Consider the following 12,488-nt stretch of genomic DNA (forward strand, 5'->3'; position numbering starts at 1 on the left):
CTGAGATGTTTTCAAAGGGAAACTTTCTTTTACACGAAGGCTTCATTACGAATAGCCTTTAGACCGAAATCGGCTTCACAACGGCGATGGTACTGCACCTGTCTTTATGCCGAATCTTTTACTTTCACAAATGGCATCTCAATGCCAGTTTTGTGGGGGGCGGTTTAGAGCTAAGAGTGTGAAGGGATGACTTAGGGCTAAGGGAAAAGGGCTGTTTTAGGTATAATGGTAATGCAGGGCGTATCTGAAAGAGACCATTAGCTATAGATTATTTACCTTAGAATTACCCCTAGGTGTCAGACTGGATCCAGAGAACTTTCCTCTAGCAGTACCCCGGCGCGCGGGTAGGTGGCTTTGGTCGATCCCGCGTCCGTTGTCGGCGTGGTGGACGCCAGGATGAAGTCGCGATGTCTACTTAGACGCTGCCCCTAAGCGCTGATGGCAGTTCTTTCTTTTTCTGCACTGACAGCGCAGATCCAGAGATAGCTTGCCCCTTTGTCATTTTTTTGACAAAACTTTTTTTGACTTTTGTCGACATCTTTTTTCTGAGTCTTCGACTCCTGGTAGCATGAGGGCTGTCCCATCGTCGGACCGGCTTCAAGCCTTGTGACTTCTGTCACAAGTGGATGTCCATCACGAATCCGCACCATGTGTGCCTCTGGTGCCTGGAGCACAACCATGACCCGAAGTCATGCTCCGACTGCCAGACCATGAATCTGAAGTCTTTGCGGGGGCGGTCCCAAAAGCTCTTGGAGGCCCGGCAGTCCGCTCTGTGTTGTTCAAGGTTCCGGTCGAGAGGAAGGTCTAGGGACCAGTCGCGGAGCCACCACCACTCGTCACGGAAATCGGGTAAGTTGAAGCACAAGAAGAAGGCGAAAAAGCATCGTCATTCTTAGCCTTCTCCCTGTCCATCGGCTGACGCAGGACCTGGAGCGTCGTCGCTCTCCAGCTCCTTCTTCGGAGTCTGCTTCTGGGACGGTTCCGTGCTTCCCTCCCTTTCCCGGAGCCGGAGTGAGCCCTACCCAGCTTCAAGCGTTTTACGAAGCGCTACATAGCATCTTTGGGCAGCCCGGCTACGCCGGCATGACTTCGGGCCCTCAGGATCCAGGCCTGGATCCGGATCGGTGCCGGTTGACCCTACGGTACCTTCCTCGGTGTGATTCTAGTGACGACGCCCCTGAGTCGTCGATTGTGCCCCCAACCGGCGTTGACCCCAGCCTCGCCCGACTGGGACACAGTGCCAGACCGACGTCGTTACTGGCGCCGGAGGGTACTTTTGTACCACTGTTCATCCCTGGCGTTCACTACCGCCCTGATTGGCTGCCAGAGGAGGGTAAGGAGGACTGGGAGGGGTCTGTAGACCCTTTAGCTGACCAGCTAGAAGAACCAGACTGCTGATAGGAACTAGGTGATGCCAGGGGTTTGGATAGCTCCCCAGACCTTGGCATGCTCTCCCCTCCTACCATGGCCACCGATGAGGGAGCTTCGTACGCAGTGGTGTTGTGTTGGGCGGCTGAGGACTTGGGCCTGGAGCTTCCTACGGTGGCAGTCAGGATTAACCTCCTGACAGAGGTACTTCAACAGGCTTTGGAGCCCCTGCTGCCTTTTAATGTAGCCCTCACCGACGTCCTGTGGACAGGGTGATTGCCCGACGCCACCGCCCGGCCCCGGGCAACCCACTTTTCCTCTCCCAACACCCCACCCCAAGAGCTTGGTGGTCCAAGCCTCATCTTCGAAGGGCGCATTCCCTACTGCTTCCCCAGATAGGTAATCCAAGAAGCTGGACCACCTAGGGAAGAAGATGTTTTCTTCTGCCAGCTTAACGCTGCGGTTGGTGAACACCGCATGCCTCTTGGGCGCTATACCCATACAGTGTGGGATACAGATTACGGTTACGCAAGTGCTGCCACAGTGCCCCAGGAAGCCCGGGCCGTTCTCACCCACGCAGTGGTGGAAGGTTGAGACGCTGCTAAGTTCACCATTAGATGTGGGCTGGATACCGCCGACTCTCTGGGCAGAACGCCTTGAGGCGCTATGCCTGGTTGAGGATGTCTGGTTTCTGTGGGGATGTCCAATCTACCATTCTGGACATGCCCTTTGATGGCCGTTGCCTGTTCGACTCAGCGCTCGAGGGCTTCAAGTATTCTAGTGCTACAGCCAGATCCTTGGGCCTTGCGGCAACCTCTCACCCCACGCAGTCCGCCTTTCGCCCCTTTCGTGGCTACGGAAGGGGTGCCCCACCACGTTCTTCCTAATCTGGCCACAGGGCCACGCAAGCTACCCAGTCTCTGCGTGGCCGCGGGCGGGGGACCTAGCTACATGGGTCTGGGAGCCAGGGGGTGGGCCAGTCCACCCATACCTCCCTACAGCAACCTCCAAACCCTTCTAGTCCGACCTTTCACAGCCAGTGGGCGGAAGGGTTCACCATCACCTCCCCCACTGGCAAACATCACGTCGGACAGGTGTTTTTTTTAGATAGTTCTAAGGGGCTACTCCCTCCCTCCATGTCACCAGCATTTCATCGCATGTCAGAGGAACACTTGGCCCTTCTCCGGCAGGAAGTTGCAGATCTCTTGGCCAAGGGAGCTATCAAAAGGGTCCCTGTGCACGAAGTAGGTTGTGGTTGCTGCTCCCGCTACTTTCTTAAACTCAAGAAGGACAAAGGCCTGCGTCCTATCTTAGACCTCAGGGCCCTCAACCACATCCTCTGGAAGGAGATCTTCAAAACGCTCATGTTGGCTCAGGTCCTGTCTGCCCTTAATCCCGGAGACTGGATGGTAGCGTTGGACTTGCAGGATGCCTATTTCCACATCCCCGTGCTGCCGGCCCACAGGCGTTGGCTACGGTTCACGGTAGGCAACGTGCATTTTCAGTTTACAGTGCTCCCTTTTGGCCTTACCAGCGCCCCTCGGGTGTTCACTGAAGTGATGGCGTGGTGGCAGCTCATCTGCGCGGATCAGGGGTTCCCGTCTTTTACTATATCGGTGACTGGCTGTTAAAGGTGGGCTCACCCTGGGCTGTCGTCTCCCACCTCCAGACTACAGCAGACCTCCTGCTCTCGCTGGGGTTCACCATCAACGTGCGAAAGTCACACCTGATTCCCTCTCAGAAGCTCCTTTTCATCGGAGCGATTCTGGATACAGCGCAGTTACAGGCTTATCCTCCTGAGCAGCGAGTCCGGGATATTCGGGGTATGATACCAATGTTTCAGCCTCTATCGCGGATTTCGGTGAGAATGACCTTGAGGCTGCTGGGCCTCATGGCCTCCTGCATCCTGCTGGTGGATCATGGCAAGTGGCATATGCAGGCTCTGCAGTGGGACCTGAAGTTCTAGTGGGCGCAGCATCGGGGTAATCTTTCCAATGTCATCCAGATCCTCTCCCTTCCCCAACCAGAATTCACAGTAGTGACAGATGTCACTTCTGGGATGGGGCGGCCACCTGGAAGAGGCGGAGATCAGGGGTCTTCGGTCTCCGGCGGAGTCCGGTCTCCACATCAACCTTTTGGAGCTCCCGGCGATCCGTCTTGCACTGAAGGTATTCCTTCCTTCTGTCAAAGTAAGAGTAGTGCAGGTGTTCACAGACAACACCACCGCCATGTGGTACTGCAACAAACTGGGCGGGTGGGGTCATGGACCATATGTCAAGAGGCTCTTCTCCTTTGGACAAGGGTTGGAACATCAGGGCATATCCCTGGTGGTTCAACACCTGGCAGGTTCCCTGAACACCAGGGCGGACGAACTCAGCCGCCGGTGCATGATGGGTCACGAATGGCGGCTTCACTTAGAGGTAGTGCAAGGTCTCTTTCAGCAATGGGGAGAGCCTTGTTTAGATCTGTTTGCCATCAAAAAGAACGCGCAATGTTAGCAGTTCTGGGCGTTGGAGTTTCCAAGGCAGAACTTGCTAGGTGACACTTTTCGTTGTGAGTGGAATTGAGGCCTCCTGTACGCCTTTCCGCCTGTACCCCTTCAACCCAGAGTGCTGAAGAAGATCAAGTGCGACCGGGCCCAAGTCATTGTTGTGGCTCCGGACTGGGCACAAAGAGTCTGGTACCCGAGCTCTTGAGCATGGCCATCGATCCTCCAATCCGACTGCCTCTTCGGGAGGATCTTCAATCGCAGCAGCAGGGGATCGTCCTCCACCTGAAACTGTCCAGCCTCCACCTTCTTTCGTGGAGATTGAGCGGCGACAGTTGACAGCTTTTGACCTTCCTCCCGAAATCTGTAACGTCATCTTGGCAGCCTGGCATCCCTCCACTAAAACTGTATACGCCTGTAGATGGAACAAATTTGTGGCATGGTCAACAGCAAAGGCTGTGCATCCCCTTTCTGTCCCTCTTTTGGAGGTTCTCCACTTCATTCTATTTTTGGCCCAGAAGGGCTCTGCTCTGGGTACTCTTAAAGGCTACCTTTCTGCCATATCTGCCTTTCTGCACCTACCTGATCAGCCTTCTCTTTTTAAGTCTCTGATTGTAAATAGATTTCTAAAGGGCATTACTCATCTCTTTCCTCCTTCTCCTTTCGTAATGCCCCCTGGGACTCGAATCTAGGTCTTACTTACCTCATGCGTGCTCCCTTCGAGCCACTACATAAGTCCTCTTCGTCTTCTTACTTTGAAGACCGCTTTCCTGATTGGCATCACCTCTGCTCGCAGGGTGATAGAGCTTCAGGCTCTTGCCTCCAAGCCTCCTTTTCATGAAGTTCACCCGGACAAAGTGGTCCTGCGCACTAGGCCCTCTTTTCTGCCCAAAGTGGTTACCTCTTCCCACATAGGTCAGACCATCACATTGCCTACCTTCTTCCCGCCTACGCACCCTTCCAGAGATCAGGAGAGACTCCACCGTCTTGACCCAAACCATGCGCTGTCATCTCATCTTGACCGCACTAAAGATTTCTGGGTGGTCGATCAACTCTTCGTGGGTATGTGGGCGCCAAGAAAGGTCGGGCCATGCAAAAACGTATCATCTCTTGATGGGTTGTCCTATGCATTAAGATCTGCTATTCTTTGGCTAAAAAGGAAACTCCACTAGCACTGCGCGCCCACTCGACCCGGGCGACGGCAGCCTCTACTGCTTTGCGATATGGAGTTCCGCTGATTGACATCTGCCAGGGAACCAGGTGTGCATCCCTGCACACATTCACAAAACATTACTGCCTGTATAGTCAAGTCCGTCGAGGCCACTTTTTCAGCCGTTCTGTTCTCCAGGACTTTCTGGTGTGAACTTAGTTTGCAGACCCACCTCCGGGGTTGGTATTGCTGGGGTATCTATTCTAAGGTAAGGAATCTATAACTAATGGTCTCTTTCAGATGAACAAGTTACTTACCTTTGGTAACAATGTATCTGTAAGAGACATACTTAAGTTATAGATTCCTTACCGCCCCACCCATCCTCCCAGTTCTGCAAACTGACTTCTAGGGATAGGGACTCCCTTCCAGGGCCCTAGTTTTGTGCACCAGTGGTCAGTGTCTCGCATGGCTCTGCGCTTCTGCCGTGGAAAATCATGTCAGAACTGACGTCAGCGCGCAAGGGCAGTGTCTAAGTAGACACCGCCATGTCATCCTGGCAACCACAATACCGACGACGGACGCAGAGTCGACCGAGGCCACTTACCGACATGCAGGGGTAATGCTGCAGAAAGATTCTCCATATCCAGTCTGACGCCTGGGGGTAGTTCCAAGGTAAGGAATCTATAACTAAAGTATGTCTCTTACAGATAAATCGTTACCGAAGGTAAGTAACTTGTTTATTGGGGCTAAGGGTGTGAGGGGTTGGTTTAGGGCTAAGGGTGGGGGAGGGCGTGCAATCGTGCAGCGTCGTCGTACAAAAGAAATGGAACCATCCAACTCTGAGGTGCATTGGCACCCAAAAAGCAGGAGTGGACTTTGCCTTTCTTGACTCGGGCTGCAGTTAAGTCATGAAGTGCAGACTGTCCTGTGGAGTCGAACAATTTTAACAGAGCTGCCAACATGGTAGACTCACGCCTCAATAATGACGAACTTGACACGCACTGCTCTGGCGGGTGGAACTAATTAGGGCGAACCCAAGACGCACACCGTAGGCACCAGAGGAAAGGAGATAGGTCTTTGAACTTTTTACAGACCACCAAATCATCTAACGACATTGCACACAAAAAAGTAAGTAAAATGTTTAATTAAAAAATAATTATTTAGAAAATGATGCGTGAAAAAAATGCGTACTTAAAGCATTTGTTATTTTTGTCTGCTTTTAAGCACACTTCATGCGTTTGACCTTCATACAACAAACTGGTGTGAAAATGCCAGGTTCAAACTAACGCTGTCGTTATCTGAGCCGTCGGCCTAATGGCTATCGTTCTAAGATCATACATTCGTTTTTAAATTGCCCTTGCTCGAACACAGGAATTTACAGGTCTGTGCACTGTGATGCTCACTGACGCACACGGTCGCCGCCAAAGAATGGAAGCGGACACGTAATGAGAGCGGCGCGAGCCCTATTCACTAGAAGCCTCCAGCAGCGCGACAAGATCTAATACTTCTGAATAAGGTGTACACACAACCAGATGTCCAGCCACGTCTTCCAGGCATCTATGCCAGGACTAGATATACCGTGATATATACTAGTGTCCTACACAGAAGTTCCCAGCCCTGAGGAAGACCTTCTTGAAATCCTCATGGTCCCCACACGAAGGTCGAAACGCGTCGGCACAACACCCTTTCCCCATCACTGAGGCCAAGAGTATTTGTGCTGAGAACAATTAAGTGCTTAAAGAAACATTTTCTAAACTGGACTTGGACAGCTCAGACATGGACTTTTCCAGGTGTTTTCTGACCTCTACTTACCGGACCCTTTATTAAATAAGTATCGAGGAGAAAGAGGAAAACTGGTCCCGATACACACTAATATAGTAGGACTGTCCAAATTCACAATGAGTTGTGTATGTACTGTTTGTAAATTTTCAGTTTTTTGTCGGCACTGTATATAAGGCTTTTATGTGTAGTAATTGCTGAAAGAAGCAGCAATTCTGAAATATCACTGTGCGATAATGATTGTGTGATTCAAAGGAGAAAACTTAAACAAAAAAAGAACGAAGTAAATATGCAATGTTGAAATGACAAGTAATTTGCCTAAATTGTGGTGATTTTTGGGGAAAAAGATGACTCACTGTTAAAAATAAATTGAAGAAAGTTAAGGTTACTATTTAAACACACTCGGAGGTATCAATAAGAGACCTGCGTTGCAAAAAGATTGGACAATCAATGGTCCGATTGGTACTCACTCACTGTACTGCATAACTGATTCCAGCCTCTCAGGTCCATAACAGAATCACTCCCCTTTTCTGAAACTTTGACTTTGAGAAGGCGTTTGACTCTCTAGGCTGGAGTTCATCCGATAGACATTAGATAAAACGATGTTTGGACTAAAGTTAGGGCATTTGTCCACCTCCTCTACACTTGACCTTAGCAGAAAAGCAGTAATGGCTATCTACACAATCCTTTACCAATTGAAAGAGGTCACCACCAAGGATGCCCATCAGTACTAATACTTTTTGCCTTAGCAGGGTAGCTACCAGCTACACATTTTAGGTAAGATGATTTAGTTCAGGGTTTTCAAGTGGAGAGTAGCCTGGAGGATCGGTTGTTCCTATATGACATGCCGATTTTCCTCTGCCATTCATGCTAGACAAGTGAGAGATTAATGACCTTGTCGATCTTTATGACCAGGCTTATGGCCTGAAGGTTAATTGGGATAAGTCAATATTGGTATCAGTTAGAGGAGGCTTGACATTGCTGCAAGAGGTATACCACCTGCAGAGACATACCAAGCCCTATAAGGGCTTTCAGAATTGTGACTTTCTTCACCCTTTTGAAGACTGATTACATTCCTGTGGCTTCTTTATGTCCTCCAAAATTATCCACTTGAAATAGGCGACCATTTTGTCACAGCAGTCAGTGCAGCTGCATGCTCTTTCTTATGGTGCGAAAAACCTCCCAGAATTTCTTCACAGAAATATACCTATATGATGGTAGCCTAAGCATGGCCGACATGCACCTATATTACTGGGCAGCCCAGCTGCATGTTCTAAACAATGTGGTTTTTGGAGTTAGAGATGATCCTACAGAAGTCTTGAGCTGGACTTGTTTGAAGGCCCCACACTACTGAGCTGCCTTTATATCACGCGGGTCCCGCGCTTCCTCCCAGACCCCATTAAAGTGGTGCTACATGCATGGAGGGGAGCACTGTGCTGGTTTGGTTGGAGAGATAAATTATCACACAATTCTCCACTGTGGCATAGTAAGGTACTTCCCCAGCTAACTGCGCTCATGATAGTCAGTGAGTAGGATCTTAATTGTGCCTAAGAACTGGGAGATATATGGGAGACAGGTCGTCTTAAATCCTGTGAGAGAAAATAGCTGAAGAATGTGGGCTTCATAAGACCCATTTTTACAGATACCTGTAATCGGGCATGTGCTCAATACTTATTGCCTGAAATTAGTTGCTATCCCATATTAAAATCTGCTTGAATTAAAAATTACTATAGACTCCCTAGGCAGATGTGACTTCTCATGGATCTATCATAAATGCTTCTGATTACTTCAGGATATTAAGCGGCCCCAGTGCAGGAATAACGTAGGTACGCTAGAAGACAAAGATTGTGTGGAGGCGAAAACGGCACCCCATACATCTTTACTATTGGTATTTCTCCACTTAATTCAATCCTAATATTATTATGCTCCATCTCGCTTACTAAAAATGAATAGAGCCTAATCTGCCCTAGGTACAGAGGAGATAACTGTCGTTTTGTCCATGTTTCCATATTGGGAATTATGGGGGAATGCGAAAGCACCCTATATATACCCACAACTTGGTGTGCATGAGATGTTGAATAGCCAAACAAGCATTGCGTGCTAATGGCAGAGCAAAAAAGCTCCATCAATTTCAGAATGGCATTGAGGAATTGACTGAGGCACATATTTATGGACTGGAATATAGCAAACTAGAGGGTCCCTGAGCAAACGCCCATAAATATGGGTCAAGTTGGTGGAACACTTTGACTTGGAAGAGAAATATCTTAAGCAATCCTTGTTAGAAATAGGGGTGGGGCAAAGGCGATACCTCAACCAAGATATATAGGAATGGTGACCTACTCCTATGTCTCAAACTGATGCTAATTACTGGCAAGTAGTAACTTAAAAAAAAATAATAATAAAAAGTATTTGGGCCACATGTATGTACCTTTTTTAAGGTCGCAAACGGCCATATTCGCAGAATCTGTCCATTTGCTACTAGAAAAAAAGGAATTCCCAATGTACCAAACCCTATTTTGTGATTCGGTAACCTATTACCGAATTGCAAAATGGGTTAGCGAGTCACTATTAGGAAGAGGCTTTCCTTCCCAATACCGAATCACATTTGTATGTAGGAATGTTTTGTGCCCAAAATGCATTCACAAAAGATTCACATTTTGCCACCTACTTTAAGTAGGTGGTAACCCAACACCCCTTCTCCTTTGTGAATGCTTGTAAAAGCATTTTTTAAGAGCAGGCAGTGGTCCCACGGACCACTGCCTACTCCTAAAAAGAAAACAAAACTGAATTTTTGTTTTTAAAACGCATCCCGTTTTCCTTTAAGGAAAACTGGCTGCATTTATAATAAAAAAAGATTGCTTTATTTAAAAGCAATCACAGACGTGGTGGTCTGCTGACCCCAGCAGGCCACCATTCCTGTGATTTTAGCGATTTCCATGGTTTATATGTTTTAAAACTGATTTTCTAATGTGAAACCTAAATAAACACTCTACTATAACCTACATGTATATATAAACAAATGTATTTTCTGGATACTTGTCTAGGTGCTTTATTTTGCTTTATCTCCGTCTTGGTGACATATGGACCTACCACACTCCCTTCCTTCTTGTTTACATACAATATATGAGTTGTATTAGACAAAACACTGAGCTCTCAGCACCAGTTAATGGGTGTGTTCTCATGTTGGTAGCAGGGATAGCCTTCAAAATGTGCACCTCAATCTTAACCGACAGAACTCATGTCTAACTGTACCTGGTTATCCTTTGTCCTGACAGAGACTGTGATCTCAAAATGTGCATGCTATTACCTTTACACCTGAGATTAGAAAGTATCATACTGTACATTTTGTTACACATTTCCATCTTAGATTGCACATTAGGATTGTGAAATCATATGGTTGACTTTGTGTTTCAGCAAACTTCAGACAGAGTTCAAGGCAACCAGCCTAGAAGAAATGAAGATCGCTATGGAAACCTACTATGCGGAGGTATTTGGGTCAGGGTTTGGGAAGAAGGTGAGGGAAGGTAAAATGGTCCATGGGTTGAAGGACAATTGGTTCTGCAGCAGCAAACATTGAACTAGGTGTATACCACACACTCTTTCTCCCTCCTCCTACTTCCCCCTCTTCGTCTTCCCCTTCACCTGTCTATTCCTCCTCTTTTCTCCTCATCTCACACACCTTCCCTTAAATCACTTAAGCTGCAATGTGAGAACTTATTGCCAGTTGCATGTTGAATACTGTTACGGTGATTTTGCCTTTCATCACATCAAAGTTAATAAATTGATTACCTCTTAGTTTGAGCATAATAGCATTTATTATTTACAATGTCACACAAGTGATAGTAAACACTAAATTGAACAAAATACTATGTACATATGTTTGAGGCAAATCAAATGTAAGTTAGTACTTGAGATCAATTATTCTCCCTTAATTTCACTTATCAGCAATCACTTTATCAAATGTAATAAAAAAAAATCATTTTATAATTCATCATTTATGTAGAAATCCAAATCCCATTAATAAGTAACACAGACACCCAAACAACATGATACATGAGTTACCAGTATGCAGAGGTAGCTTAAAAAGGAGGCTTGGATGGAAAATGTATTTACCTTCATGAGTAACAGGGGTGGTCTGACCAGCGGCTGTAATTGGTAAGAACGTGGTAATGGCAGACAAAGACCTATTGTGGGAGCAAAAATACATTTTCCATCCAAGCCTCCTTTTTGAGCTAACTCTGCATACTGGTAACTCATGCACGCATCAAGTGGTGTGGAGTATAGTTTATTAGTATTTGGAAAGCACAACATATATATAATCTATGCTCTTACACATGAATATTCTATCCTGTTCACATTCTCCTTTCTCTTGCAATCTATATCAGTCATCTTGGAATGGCATTTGGTGAAGGGAACTTCATAACTTTGGTTTATCTGTGACACTTTCAGTTGTCCTGCCTATTTCACCCTTAGTGCATCTCTTCTGTCCTGTGACAAGTTCTTTTAAAAGTAAAATCCTTTTTTTAATAATACCTGTTCTGACTCTTTATTGGGCAGAAATTGTAGTAGGACCTATTTATGTAATTTATATGATTCTTTATATGCACCCTGTTTAGCTTTCTTAACCCCTTCGACGCTTATGACGGAACGGTTCCGTCATGCACGTCGGTTGGGCTGTGCTTATGACGGAACCGTTCCGTCATGGCCCCGCCCGCGCTCAGAACCTTCAGCACCGCGCGGGAATTCGCGCAGCGCTGAAGGAGTTAATTCAAATTACATGGCTTCCTGATGAAGGCACATCGCCGAAACGCGCGTAGCATACTGAACTTTCAAGAGCCATGCCAAAGATGATTGCTCTTCAATGAATTGAAGTGATTTTCTGTATAATCCATGTTTCTCATTTTTTTTTACATATAAAACATATTTACTTTTTTGTATGACCTTTTTTTCTTACAATATTGTGTACTATTAAGTACAGTGTGAATGTATTAGCATAACTAAATATTCACCTTAAGAAACATGGACATCCAATGTAGCAAAATGTATTGAACACATCATTATTGTACACATTGAGATATTGTACTCAAGAGAAATGTTTTCTTCTCTTTCCCCTTTTTACTATTTATAATAAGATAGAGTTGTCTATATAAATAAATAATACAAAATATTTTTGTTACCTAATATCTGGGTGGCTATATATTGTTTATGTAAACCTTAGGTCCACGATTGCAATCAATTTCCTAAATGTTTTGTTTACAACTGATACTGTTGGAAACCTAGGCAGTATCTGTGAGGCCTGCACAAATGACATGACTACATTTGTCCTTCACTGGGAACCAAACACCCCATTGTAGCGCTTGACTCTCAGAGGGTAGCGTTGCAAAGCAGTCTAAGGCTCACTCAAGGGAGGTGGTGTGGGCTAGTAATCGCCATTTACCAGTACGTGGGAATAACACTCAGTAATTGATTGTCCAGTCTGTACTTTGCTGTATAAAAGAAAGAGTACATTTATTAAACACACACACTACTCAATACTATGCACCAATTTACAAATATACATAAGCTGTTGGAATTACTTTGTGACATTGCATAACATTACCACCCCTCCGGCGGGGGTGGGGTCTAGTACCACCACTCCCATGTATGCACATCATCGTGCCCCCTCATGCAGTGGGTTGAACATAACCTGGAGCGAGGGCCTGG

At 46.6% G+C, this 12,488-nt stretch overlaps 1 protein-coding gene across 2 annotated transcripts in view; it reads left to right on the forward strand.

The window, feature by feature from the left end:
* IQCE (IQ motif containing E) overlaps nucleotides 1-12,488 on the forward strand; it is a 285,773-nt gene that overhangs the window by 113,871 nt on the left and 159,414 nt on the right. For both annotated transcript variants that reach the window (XM_085629211.1, XM_085629212.1), the window contains exon 12: nucleotides 10,200-10,272. In XM_085629211.1, the coding sequence (XP_085485337.1) occupies nucleotides 10,200-10,272 (73 nt within the window). The remainder of the gene's footprint in view (nucleotides 1-10,199; nucleotides 10,273-12,488) is intronic.

The sequence above is a fragment of the Triturus cristatus genome, chromosome 10 (assembly GCF_964204655.1).
Source record: "Triturus cristatus chromosome 10, aTriCri1.1, whole genome shotgun sequence".
NCBI classification, from domain to species: domain Eukaryota; kingdom Metazoa; phylum Chordata; class Amphibia; order Caudata; family Salamandridae; genus Triturus; species Triturus cristatus.